A 14,477-nucleotide genomic window follows, 5' to 3' on the forward strand; every position below is an offset into this window, starting at 1 on the left:
AAATTTTATTTATTAATATTATTTCATTTTCATAACATTTAGATATTAAAAATGTAGGAATTTCAAGAGACAAAATATTATAATATGATTTTAGATTGCATTGTTATTCTTTCAAGAGGGATTAATTTTAATTTCGTTTCGTTTTGTTACGATGAAGTAATTTGGAACTTCTTAAAGATGGCGACCAAAAGCGGAGGTATCGACCGTGTTCTTGCAAAATGCAGAGCATGTGTCGAAAGAGGAGACTTTTACGAAGCTCATCAGATGTACAGAACACTATATTTTAGGTAAAACATGAGTATCTATATCTTACAATTGTATCCAGAAATAAGAACACGTTAATTTCATTTTAGATCGACGGTTTTGGTGACGTCTGCTATTATAAACTTTTTCTGGCATGTTCTTTACGAAGTGTATCCCGTGGCCTTTTAAGTACGCTTAGCTAAAATAAGTGTGGGAGTGTAACATTTCAGATTTAAAAAGAAAGACTCCAGTTAGAACGCAATATTTCAGCGATTCTTGGTCGTGGTTGGATGACATATTAGGAAGCATGGTGGTACCGGTGTTGGGCAGTTGCAATATGGCAGAAAAAAATAAAATCAAGCTGTCACCGGAGAGTTCCACTGGGACCGTTTGTATATGGAGGCAGCAGATCTACAGTATATTTAGAGAATATGAAGTCAGGCCTACGCCATATGAAGAGAAATGCATAGTGTTTCCTTATACAAAAATAAATATAATTTGAAGTCTGAACTAATGCAAAAATACAAATCGTTTCATATTGAAAACGAATCCGATTGACTCTCTAAAGAGTAACCGGATACAGGATAATTGAAATAAGTCCACATGTTGATTGAGATGTACATTTTGATTTGCAAACATTTCTAGTGGAAATGCCATTTTATCAGAATGTAACGAAAACTGTACACAAATCCACAAAGTATAAATATAACTATAATATTATAATCTAACAGCTGTCGTTATTTAAAGCAGTAATGGCAGTGGATTGACACTTTAAACTTTCGTAATGTTTTTGTTTTTAAAATGTTATTTTAGCCCAGAATTAATCTAGCTTAAATTTAGGTTAGGATGTTAATGTTGTTTCTCTACAAAATGTATGAAAAATGTTCATATCATTATCAACAAAATACAGGAAGTAAGATAGGTGTGCAAAATTATGAACTCCTACTCTAGAAACATATTTGCCCAATTCCCAATTAAAATTACGTTATATTTATGCACGGCTTCCAAAATGCAATGTTTTCTTCTGAAAATGTTTGTTCAAAAAAAAATAAAAAATTGTATAAATTCTACTAGTCAATTTCCTACAAAAGTAATCATAAAATAATAAAGTCACTTCAAATTTAAGTATTGTGTGGTATATGGCTGTATGCACATGATGTACATATACACCAACTTAATTAAAGTTATCAGTATGGTATACCCAACTTTTTATGTTAATATATACCAATTGCAAGTAAAAATGTTTACGACGCTAAATATTTGCTTGCTTTTACAGATATAAGGGGCAGAAAAAATATACAGAGGCATTGAACTTACTGTACAATGGATCTTTGACTCTTCTGCAACACAACCAGGTACAATTTTTGTTTTAAAAATCGCTTGTTTATCTTGATCCCTAAATTTTTTTTTACATGCATGTGGGGATAAACAAGGCTTTCTGGGGCCGGTAATGGGCCCCTTTCCTTTAATTTGTTCGTCATCCATATAAATATGTACACCACTTCTGTTTCAAAACTTGATTCATGAATTGCAGCATTCCAGCGGAGCAGATTTAGCCATGCTGATGATCGAGTTACTGAACACATCCATGACTCCTGTTACGGAGGATACTATAGGTTTGTAGATTCAGTATTTCCATCCATCAGCACATTTTGCATTCTCAAACAATTAGTAATTATTGACCATTGAGTAATTATAAGCTAATTTATAAAAATTACATCTTATATCTAATACTGTATGCTATTCACCAAAATTAAGTATATATATAAAAAGTATACAAAATTGTATGCTTGAAAATGTTATTTTGAATTAAATAACAGTAAATTTGTTCATTCAGTCGTTTTTGAGATAGCTCATTCTCTGTACCTAATTATCTCAAAAACTCTTGAAAGTATTGATCTTATTTACTGCAGGAAAATGTTCAATCATTGAAAATTCATTTTTTTTAGTAAAGTCAGTTTGTCACTGTCAGAGGTAGAATGATCAATTTTATAATTTTAAAACTGATCAATCTGAAGACAATTAAAGCTTTAATGTTGCCATTATAAACTTCTGATAAGTATAGAAAGTTAAGTAAATTTGAGGTAAAAACAGCAAAACCTGACTTTTTGGGAACATGCAGTGATTTAAAAGGTGTTTCCACCAAGAAAATAAGCTCGGAAATAAAATGCAGCTTCGCAGAAATGTCAAGTTCCTTCTTTAGCTAAGGTATTCTTGTTTATATTGAACTGTTACTTGATACAACTTTCCGGTAGCCTTGTGTGATATTGTTTTTCTAGACAAGGTGGTGAAGCTATTCCGTGCCATGAACCCAGAATGTCCAGAACGTCACCATTACATGGTATCCTCCATCAGATGGTCGACAAAAACAGACAACCAGCAGCACAAACTTGGACACCCCGACCTCCACCAGAAGATAGGCAGACTGTTCTGGGAAGGTACAGTACTGATTGTCTTTGTTAATATTCTTTGGAAAATATTGTGCTTTGATGATATTCTCTGCTTCAAACAAAATAATTGCCAAAGAACTATATGGAACAGTTTTGTTCATTGTTCATCCAATACAAACTTTGCTTAATTTATAATTGCAGAGAAAAACTATGTGCAGGCCAGATATCACTTCCTTCATTCTACGGATGGCAAGGGTTGTGCAACAATGTTGATTGAATACCACTTGATGAAAGGGTATACGTCGGAGGTGGACATGTTTATAGCACAAGCTGTGTTACAGTGAGTTGTAGCTGGTATACTTAAGTCAGGGTATACCTCAGATAGCAAGGTTATCCAGTTGTTGTTTCTGTTTTATTTAACAGCCAAAAACAGGCTGTGTTCACTTTCTGAAATTGTGATATTTACAAAAATGAAGGAACAATATGAAAATCTTTAATACTAATTTAAAACAAAATATCACTCTATTTTCCCCATTATGCAGGCACGGCCAATCTTGGGTAAAAAAATAACATTTTACAGACTAGTAAAGAATGCTGATGATAATTATATGTACTGCATTGTATGTAGTATCCATATTCTAAGTAAAAAGTAAGTATTTAGATATTCAAAGGAAATTCTTTTCAATTTGGAAAGTCATAATTTCTGTCTGTATTTCTTGATAGTACAGCTTGTGTCTAGTTGTTTGAAGCGTAGAAATGCAAAACGTTTTTTTTTATCCCATCAAATTGATATGTATCTTCATGTGCCTGTAAAATTTAGTTAAGCTCATATATTTTTTAACAAATAAAGATTAAATGAATGCCCTAGAGTCAAAGGTAAATGTATTTGATTAATTTGCGTCACATATTATATAGTCAGGGGTTCTTCTAGGATTTGGGGAATACTACCCCATTATGAAATTGTTGGGAAATAAAGGGCCCAGTTTCTTGAATTATTATTCAAACTTTTAACATTTTACAGCTATTCTTTGCTATTATTCTTACATATTTCATCAAAAGTTTGGGGGATTTCCCCTGTATGGGGAATTTGTTTTTATTCAAAGAGGAAATCACCATCAGTGGGAAATACTATCTAATTTCGATAGTTAAAATGGTCTCGATTAACCTCTGATAGTGTTTGTGAACATTCTGCCAATGTGTCATCATGATGATGAATTGTTTTCTTCGTTTCAGATATTTGTGTCTCAAGAATAAAGAAACAGCGAATGATGCATTTCAGATGTACACACAAAACCATCCTCAGGTGAAGCAGGGATCACCGTATGTCCATCCACTTCTGAACTTCATATGGTTCTTGTTGTTAGCACTGGAAGGGTAAGTGGCCTTGTGTGAAAAGAATTAAAAAGTTTGTCTGTATATCATTAGGCAACTTAAGTGGAAGATTTACAACAATTTCTGTTGTTAGTGTCCTTTGCAGGAATCCATACATTCTGTCGGACTGCAATGAATCCATGCAACAGAATTGAATGTAAGCTTTACTGTTTATTTTTCAAAAATTACAAAACGAGTTATGTCAACTTATATTAATCACGCTTGCTGGCCCGGATTGAAGCCCACAAGGGTCTCACTGGATGAGAAAACTGGAGAACCTGGGGAAAATCCTCCTAGTCTGGCATGTTACCCTATATAGCTTTTCATGTCTTATTGGGAAATCAACCCAGGCAGTCTAGCTAGGTGAAACTTAGGCGAGTGTGTTGCCAACCGACCTCTCATAAACAAAATAAGTAGCAGTTCACAAAAAAATATTCTCTGAGTTTCCTTTGAAGCTGTCCCCTTTTCAGGAATTCCACGCAAAAGGAACCCCATTTAATTGATATGGGCCCCGTAAAACACCCCATTAATAAGATATTTAGTGCAAACCCTTATCTGACTTGTTCGAGAAATCTTTTAGGAAATAGGCGAAATAGCGATATATATACATGTACAGTAAAACTCACTTGTGTCGAACACGGTTGAATCGAATACATTGGATGAGTCGAACGTTTCGTTCGGTCCCGATTTTTTCCCTTCTTTATCTTAGTAAATTAAGCACGGATGACTCGAACACTGTTGAATCGAATACTGCGGTTGTGTCGAATATATTTTGTGGTCCCTCCCTTCTAAACTATACCAAAATTTCCATTTTTGTGTCGAACATCGAGGCGTCATGCTGTCTCAGGTAAAATTTGCTGGCCTCGTCTGATTGACCGAGTGTGACCGATCACCCGTAACGGTGTAAACAGAGCCTATTATTAGTTTCCGGCTGTCGGTTACGCATCATCCCATTGTTTATACAGGTGCTCAGGTGAAGTAAAACGTTCAGGTATACATAACTAAGAATAAAATGTGCACGTTTTAGTCTACAAACCAATATGTGTTCTGTTTACTGTTTTGATGCACAAGGGCCGCCGAAAAAAATAAGGAAAAAGTAAACGATAAATTACATATCTTCCATCGAAAAATGCAAAGAAAAATACCTGTCTGTCATTGATTTATCTATATATGCCTAAATTCTGAATATGACCATGCAATAGTAACAATGATATGCGGGATGTTTTTACTCTGTTCAAAAGATTGTGGCAATGCATGATTATGCAGCCGATAAAACACTGACCGCGGCCTTCACCTTTGATACAAAATCAGCACGCGTACGGTTGATCAATTTTCCCGGACTGTTTATTGTTTAATATTGTTAAATTGGAGAACAATATAAACGGATTTAAAGATAAATAATATGAGTACAATATATACAATTATATTCTTATAATATATGTAACGTTTTCATAGAATATTATGCTGTCATTTGCGACTCCCGTGTGTAAATCGTGTGTCTATGTCAAAGGCTATTTTACGCATGAACTTTGTTTTTATCTGTAACTGTGCACAATATTGTTTATTAGATAAAGGAATAATTGTTATCATGTACAATTAATTAATTTCTTTGTTATTATGTATTGCTTATTTTCGACTATGTTATCATGCAAGCACTTGTTCTGCATAAAACCGATGATAGTCAGGTTTTGTCTCCGTATACAAACACGGATAAGTCGAACCATCGGATAAGTCGAATATTTTGCTTGGTCCCGTCGTCTTCGACTTATCCGAGTTTTACTGTATATGATTGTATGTACTTTAAGACTTGTGTTCATTTTATGTTGTTTATAGTGTTGACCATGTTTTCTAATGTTGACAGGGGACGCCTTACAGTATTTACCATCTTATGTGAAAAATATGAAACATCTATAAAGAGAGATCCTACATATAAAGAGGTAAGATCTTCTCATATTTACCACGGAGTCACTTAGATGGGTGCTAAATTTTATGATCATAGTAATCTAAAAGATGCTAAAATGAAAAGAGGTAAAGAAAATATTCAAAAACCATTGCTTCATTATAATTTAGACCATGAAAGATTTTCATACTACTTGATGGTGAAAACAAGACAATTAAGATAAGACTTGAAGAGTTTTCATTGCAGTTGAGCATTCAACATATTAGAGATTAAATAAGATATCTCTGTCAGCTGAAAACCAAATAGACCAATATGATATTATATAACAGATATTTTCATAAATAAGGAATTTCTTCAGGATAGCAGTGTGGACAAAGGGTGAAGTTTTGGTCGATGCTGATATATGGGTTATAGACATCTCTAAGTATTATGTAAAAATTTGATCTCAAATTGATTTGCAGTAGGAACCATTTTCTTGTGGAAATTTTCGGAATTTTATGTAGGTGTAGGAAGTAAGAAATTATCGAAATTGTTCTTGGGGCTTTCCCAGTAAAACATCTACCCCACCCCAGGACTCCAGGTTTGGTTAAGGGGTACCACCAATAGAATTTATTTAATAAATTACATAGAAGTAATAGGAAGTAAATCCAACCATGGATAGAAGTGATTTTTTGTGGAGTCCTGGGGTCAGGTAGATATTTTAATGGAATAGCCCTATATTGATCAACATGTTTGATGTGTGAAATTTATAACATGATGATTTGAAATTGGAAAAAATGAATCTATTAACTGAGTTATATTTAGTAACTTTTATTGTTATTGATTTTCAGTACTTAGATAAAATCGGACAAGTGTTTTTCGGAGTTCCTCCTCCAAGGGCACCTTCTCAGGGACTAATTGGTAAGTGGAAATATCACGATAGGATGTGAATGAGATTACAATATACTGTGTAACTGGTTGATCGCAAAAATTATCAGTAAAATTTCTTTTTAGAGATCAAATTGTGCTTTTGTGTTGCATGGATTTGAATCTTGGATAGAGCATACCAATATGTAGTATGTTGATTACTGATTTGGGATGAACTGTTCTTTATACAATGGAATGAACTGTACTTTGTACAAGACAGTTCGCTGGTTATTGTTAATAGTGAAAGAAAAGAAAAAGATATTGTGGTCAACCACTAGTTGATTTTATTTGCTTGATTAAAAATTGTGATCGAAAATTATTTTTTAAAGCACTCCCCAACACTAATATAGTGTATTCTTTATGGTGTCAGATCTGATACATGGTATGTACTCTGTTTCTGATTCAGTATAACGTTGTAGTGTTATATTGGTAACTCTTTTACAGGTAACTTGATCCAGAGTCTGTTCTCGGGCGGTGATGATGACGAAGACATGATGCAGGTGTCTTCCTCTAGTTGGGGAAGTATGGGCAGCAGTATGACCACTTCTACACGTGAAATCAACCAAGTGGAACTTGACTAAATCAACCAAGTGGAACTTGACTAAATCAACCAAGTGGAACTTGACTAAATCAACCAAGTGGAACTTGACTAAATCAACCAAGTGGAACTTGACTAAATCAACCAAGTGGAACTTGACTAAATCAACCACGTGGAACTTGACTAAATCAATCAAGTGGAACATGATTAAACTTTGCCAAGTGGAACTTGATTTAACTTAGCCTTATTGAAGAGTCAAATATAATAGGAACTGTTTCTTGGGATTACTTTCAGGAGGATGCTGCCTGTGCAGGATTTAATGAGACATCATTTGGTTGGAATGTAAAATCTTATTTATACATATTCTTGAAATTCGATAATTTGGAATGTAAACATTTTTTTATATATAAAAAACTTATATTGAACTTGGCAAGATGTGGTTTGTTGGTTGGAAAATACTTTTCATATGAAAAAGGATACAAAGGATAGTCAGTTGGAATTTGAAATGTTTGTTCTGTAAATTGCTAAGTACTACAAATAACATAAAACAGTTCCTCTAACACACATGTGAAAATGAATATTTACTGATAGGCAGAGACTAAAATCATAACACTATTATTTTATTATCAAGTAGAAAGAATATTCATACCCTGCCAACACTACACTCCGGCAGGGTATGAAACCGGCCCCATTACCAATAGTGTAGCCTGATGTGACTCACATCGGGCGGTATTATGTCTATAATTATACTTTTTCCAGATAAAAACACATGTAAATTTTAAATTACAAGAAATTCTTGTAAGTATAATCAATATCCTATTTAATATTACAAACCTGCCCATTACATCATTTCTTCACACACAATAAACAAACAAAAAAAAGGGCACACCAAGAATCCATTCAAATATACTGCCATATTTGATACAAATATGAATGTCAATTTCCTTATAAGGAAATAGTAATAAATTGATTCTTATAAGATTCCTCTGACATTTCAACAGATTAACAGATTTGGAGCTATAACCTCAGTGAACAATGTCATACATTATGAAACTAAATTATCACACAAAATAAGATGTTCTTTTTTTCGTCTGACTTACGAAAAAAATAGTAACAGGGACTGTTCGTTCATGTGAACAAACCGGTTCACCAATTTTCAAATGTACATGGTATATTTCGGACATATATCTTGACGGACCTGTTGATGTTAATACAGGCTTTGAAAATCTTTGTCAAGACTCGTCTGAAAACAATATAAAATCACAAGGTCTGTCTTTATTTCAAAAACGAACAACTCTTGTCCAAATGGTCAAACCGTTCAGACTGCAAAAATGAAAACGGCCCAGATCTTTGATCATAAGATATTTATCCGAGTAGCTTCCTCCATATATGGTAAAGAAAACTAATTTGGGTTACGGTAGTTCTCTAAGAAGTGTTGTTACAGATGATGGTAGGCCAATAAATTGTTAATATGCATTAGAAATGTTTAATTATACTAATGGCATCCGTCGTCCAGAGATACATTATCGCAGCGAAACGATGCCGGTTCTTACAATCTACATAGAGATATAGAAAGACAAGTCATTGGTAGAAATTTCCTTTGGTACTCAAAGGTACATGTGAAGCTCACTGGTTCCGTACGACATTAACAACAGCTAATTTATACCAGTATGAGTTGTTTGTTATGAGTGTATCTATAGAATTTGTTCTAAAATTTTTCTATTGAGAATTATGTCCTCAATACATTGACGTTTTATTGATATTGAAGAAAAAAATTCTCTTTCTGGGAGTTTATCTTTTGTCTTTGACATTTTTTGTGAGAATGTATTTAATTATATTGTTATAATAATAATTATATATAGCTGTCCCTCCTGCATTTGGGTCTGTCACAATTTCTACATGAAAGACTCCTGCAAAGTATGGGTGACAAAGATATAAATAATATGAATTAACTGTTAAGCTGATTAGAGATATTCCAAAGTAATTTTTCAGATTGCTTATGAATTTTTTAAAATCACCTCTGACACAAAATTTTTGTATAGATGTATTCTGATCACACATGTACTTGTTGTCAATTTGCAAATGCATTGATGAACCTTTAACTTTAAAAAAAAAAGCATTATCTTAGATTTGGTTGAATTCTCCAATAACATTAAATGAAATAACTTTCAGTTAGCAGTTCCAACAGGATTTTATTTGTGAATTTTCTATAGGATATTTCATGCATAACCACTGAAAACGAATTCAAGTTAATTTAGAAATGAATAGATTTCAGAGTTAGGTATCTCCAAATACCCTATTTTATACTCGTACAGGGTGGTTGGGTGGCACAGTGGTAACACACTTGCCTTTCACCTTGGCGCCCTGAGTATGTCTCCCTGATCAGATGTGCAAAGGTATGGGGTCACCTGCTCGACCATGTGTTTTTTTCTCTCCGGGTACTCGTTTCCTCCCACAGCAGAACCACTCGCATGCTTCCATCCGGGCATGCAAGAGTGATTTATATAAGTTAATATACAACTTTTTTCGCAATTGTTGTAAAATGAAGTTTACATTTTGATATCTATTCATTTCTATTCATAACCCTTTCATCTTTAAAATGTACACGTCTATCTGTCCTCTGGAATATCTATTAACTAAATTCAAATAATCAGCATTCCTATGATTTGGATTTGTATTGTCTCGATCTAAATATAGGATATAAATATTCTGGAATACCATGATCTAGACACCGATATCTGGATCTTATCTAAATAATCTGGAGGACCATATGTATGATCTAGACATCCAAAAATCTCTGGTCTAGATATCAATATCTTTCCCTTAATAGTAAAATAAAAATGCTAAAAATCTTTTTGCAGTCATATTATTGAATTTACTTTCTATTGTTAAGAGTATAAATAAGTCGCTAATTTATTGACTCTGAAAGTTGTTCTCAGATTAAATACCACGATTGCGATGAATACTAACTTTAATATTACAGCTATGCAAATATAGTTTGTACAGTATTGTAGGACAGTTTCTATGAATTTCACTATGGCTGGTCCATAGACATTTTGTCCATAGGGATATTTGATGTATGAAGTATTTGTCCATAGAGATATGTCCATAGAAAAATTAGCTATTTTTTCCATGGAGACAGCTATTTTGTCCATAGAAATATGAGATGCATGTTCTTAAAAGTTTAAGATGTGTGTTCATAGAATATTTGTCTTTGATTTCCCTGCTGTTTTTCACAATTTAATCACATTGATTTACTTTTATAAAGGGAGACAACTTCTACTGTAATTTATGACTGACAGTGAATTGAAGTTCTGGTAAATATATATAAGCTGACTTTGAATTGTTGTATGATGAAAACTTATTACAAAGTTATATAACTTTATAAACTGATTTTACCTACATGCTATTTAATAGTTTAAAAAAATTGTACTATTATTACATGTATTTAGAAGTAAGGCAATGATTGACATTTTGAATATTTTGATTGACATTTTGAATGTCGACCAGCAAACCAGCAAAATGTAAAATTATGGTAATTGAAATGTACCTTTGGCCACAAGTTGTGGTATACATTGGTAGAATTATCATAGAATATAACTATATAATGTATAGAATATTCATTCAACCCAATATCATACATTCTTCAGTTTTTAATATTCACACATGTATAAATACCATTCTTATAATTGAAATTCTGCTAGGGAAGTTGAATAAGATTTTAAAATTCCCTGATTGATGCTTGTATGCATGTGTGTTTATATGACACAGAAATAATTCTATTTAAATTTTAAAAAAAAATGTATAAAAAAAATATATTGTCAATATTGTTTTGATTCTGTTACTTTGTAATTTGACTTTCAAATGTAATTTTGTAACAAAAACTTGTTATATTACAGTGTTTGAAGTTTATTGTATAAGTCCCTTAATTCACAAGGGAAATTTTTTGGTTTCATTCTTTGGCTATGACACTTTTTTCTTACATTTTGTACAATGTTAAAATTAATATACAATTATCCTAAATAACTTCCTGTTAAAGACGCATCACCTGAACTATGTCCAATTAAATTATTTCAAACCATAAATACTATCAAACTCATATGAGTTTTACATGAAACACTTTATATTATACACTATATTTGTATGTTAAACATTTCATACATACATTCATGAAAAGTGAAAATTTGGTTCACCCATTCCAAACTTGGGACATCTCGAATACAAACTATTGATTTTAATATTGTATTAGCATTCCATTTCGATTTCATCAAATATCCTGTTTATTTGAGACAAAATTAAAAAGTCATTTCAATGAGAATTGGCATTGAAAAAGCCTGGCAGATGGATTTATGATGTAGAGTGTTTATTTTGTATGTCCTGGATGACTGATGTCACAACATTTGGTTGTAGCTGTGTTTGTCATTTTTGAAGAGGCTTTATATAATTAGAGTTTAATGAGGTCAAGATAAAAACAATGATGTTTCATGTAAAATGCAATAGAAAGTTCCTTGTGTTGAAGAAGGATTTTCATATCTGATAATTTATCCTCTCTGATAAAAATAGAACCTTGTGTGTGTAAGTGTGTATTTTCTGATTCAGGATGATAGAAAATGATTAGGCGAAAAGTTCTGTGACTTGGCCTGTATGATGTAGTCCGAGTTTCCTCTAGCCCTGACTCAAGAAGTTATTGGATATTTTGAGGGATTTCCCGTATCATCCAGATATCAGCCTGTCAATATATCATAGCCTAGTGTTGGGAGCTACAGGAAACAGGCACTGAAGTTGATGCTGCTGGATTGCTAGTAGACTATAACACTGTTTCAAGGTTAAAGAAGATATCCGGTGTGAGGCACAGGGGTCTGAGGTTTTATTACATGTGTAATTTTGATATTAGGAATGGTATAGTCTGGCCCCTGTGGTGCATTAAACGGCAAATATTTATTGGGTTTTCTATTAATGATGTTTTTGTTATTAAAATAAATCATCTGTGCTTTTTCCATTTATATGGCTTTGTGTTTTTGTTTGTTTATTAAAGACTTTTTTTATTATTATTATTCAAAGAAAAGACAAGAGTATATTTGGCTGTACATACCTTGAAATATGCATGAGTAACACTCCAGTTTCAGTTGAAAAAAAGTATGATGACATCTTAAAGGGGCCTGGTATTCTGTGACATGAATTTTCCAAACTTTGAGGCCAAAATAAAAATATAGTTGGTTTGGCGTAACCCGCCCGACCCAGAAAAAATGTGTGAAGTCTCAAAAAAAAATACAGTAAAAAATAAAACATTTTTTTTAACGATTTGACCGTTCTGGATATTTGCTGTGCAGGTTTGAAACTACATCTCCCAAATCCAAATAAGGTTGGTGTGTGTTTCTTTTGTTTAAGAACACAAAATGAATAATGATTTCCATATTCTGATTTGTTTTCGTATTAAAGGTTGAAAATCTGTTTTCAGAACTACATCTGTATATATATATATATATAAAAAAAAAAAATTCAGCCTTACCTACCTACCCATATGTAAGACCCCCTTGTCAGGTTACAGCAAACCAAGATATTTTTAAGGGTGGCCTGACCCTTAAAGACACACAATGCTGAAAGGACCCATGAAGGAGACCGCATACTGGTTGTCTTATATAACCAGTGGGTTACGTCATATAGACATGTAAATACATCAGAATCCGTAGATATCGGATGCCTTAACGTAAGTTATTCCTTTTTCACACTGCAAGTATATACTCATTCATTCTTTTTTCATAGCATTTTAGGAGTTACCTCCCTTATACCATGTGTCAGATTTGTGATTAACCCTCTTGATCACGGCAAACAAAATACTTTGCCAGCTGGCATTTCCTACAAGAATGCCATTTATTTTTTCAGCGGGAAGTTTATATAACTGAGAACTCATTTTAATGCTAGGTGTTTCTTGGATATGTTGTTTTGACTTTTTCGGGATTTTTTTTTAAATAGCTAAAATTAAACAATACATTATGCTATTTCAGCGCTGTTTCCTGAAATTAACAGAATAAAACATGTCCAATTGAAATACGATGAATGTTGAACTTTCGAGTTAAGTAGATAAAGGAAATCGTAGTCTAGCCTTTGTCCACTTCAGGATCGTTGGAGGCATTCGAAAAAGGTGCATTTTGAAACCTCAACCCTTTAAATATCTTGCGTGACTTCTCAAAGATAACTGTATGGAAAGTATCAAATGATGGTAATTAACACCACTATTTCTGTAACCTATTTATACCTAAAAGTTAGCACGTGATATTACAATGACAGAATACTTAAACAAGAGCTGTTGAACCATTTCAATATTATTTATGTATTTTTTTTTATGTTCTAAGGTTGGTCTTACTAAGGAAAAGTATGCGTGCGTTTTGACCTTTTTGAAACCTATTTTGATGTTTCTGGGCTTCCCACTTGAGATTTGACTGGAGAGTTAGTCTTTCGAAGTATTTCGCTTCTGTTACACTATTGAGTTCCTTTCCATGTAGCTTGTGAGAGAGCTGCACTGGGTTTTTATTGTTGAAGATGGAATGACACATCCAAACGACTTTCCCAGAGTGCCAACTTGTCTAGGTCTTTCTGCAGGCTATCTGACTTAGAACTCATTGTCAGATACACGAATGCATCGTCAGCAAAAGGCCAAACAGTAGAGATGATGTTTTTGGAGATGTCGTTTATACAGAGAAGGAAAAGGCATGGGCCGATGACAGAGCCTTGAGGCAACCATGACTGCACTTTGACGGGTTTCAGATTTTGGCCACTCACAAGCACACACTGCTCTCTGCCTGATAGTAAACTTTCTATCCAGGGTTTGACTTAAACACTTACTCCATAGTATCTAAGTTTGTGACAGAGTAGAGAATGACTCACTCTTGTCAAACGCCCAAGAGAAGTTCATGATGGGGACATCGCTCTGCTTTCCATCATCCAGAGTCTGTGATACGTCTTCTAGGAAATCTAAAAGCTGACTCTCGCATGATCCTAATTTGTGGAAACCGTGGTGGAGTTGGTTCAGGATGCTATGGTTGTCAGCATGGTTCATAATGTTGGGTACTATAGTTGGGGGCCGCGGTGGCCGAGTGGTTAAGGTGTCCTGACACTTTATCACTAGCCC

The 14,477-nt window shown here is 33.4% G+C and overlaps 1 protein-coding gene across 1 annotated transcript; it reads left to right on the plus strand.

Annotated features, from left to right (window-relative positions):
• Window positions 1-165: 165 nt before the first annotated feature.
• On the plus strand, window positions 166-12,351 carry LOC117338210 (Golgi to ER traffic protein 4 homolog). The gene is made up of 9 exons (XM_033899470.1): window positions 166-287; window positions 1,520-1,598; window positions 1,778-1,859; window positions 2,523-2,681; window positions 2,835-2,973; window positions 3,867-4,007; window positions 5,866-5,941; window positions 6,735-6,804; window positions 7,255-12,351. Exons 1-9 carry the CDS (start codon window positions 178-180, stop codon window positions 7,389-7,391), a joined length of 993 nt encoding a protein of 330 aa, XP_033755361.1. The 5' UTR covers window positions 166-177; the 3' UTR covers window positions 7,392-12,351.
• The last annotated feature ends 2,126 nt before the right edge of the window (window positions 12,352-14,477 follow it).

This window comes from Pecten maximus, chromosome 1 (genome assembly GCF_902652985.1).
Source record: "Pecten maximus chromosome 1, xPecMax1.1, whole genome shotgun sequence".
NCBI classification, from domain to species: Eukaryota; Metazoa; Mollusca; class Bivalvia; order Pectinida; family Pectinidae; genus Pecten; species Pecten maximus.

Excerpts from the sequence above, each read along its gene's own strand:
- LOC117338210 (XM_033899470.1), top strand. The coding sequence starts at position 178 with ATGGCGACCAAAAGCGGAGGTATCGACCGTGTTCTTGCAAAATGCAGA. Across the intron at positions 1,599-1,777 it reads CTCTTCTGCAACACAACCAG|CATTCCAGCGGAGCAGATTT; the intron begins GTACAATTTTTG and ends CATGAATTGCAG. Across the intron at positions 5,942-6,734 it reads GAGATCCTACATATAAAGAG|TACTTAGATAAAATCGGACA; the intron begins GTAAGATCTTCT and ends ATTGATTTTCAG.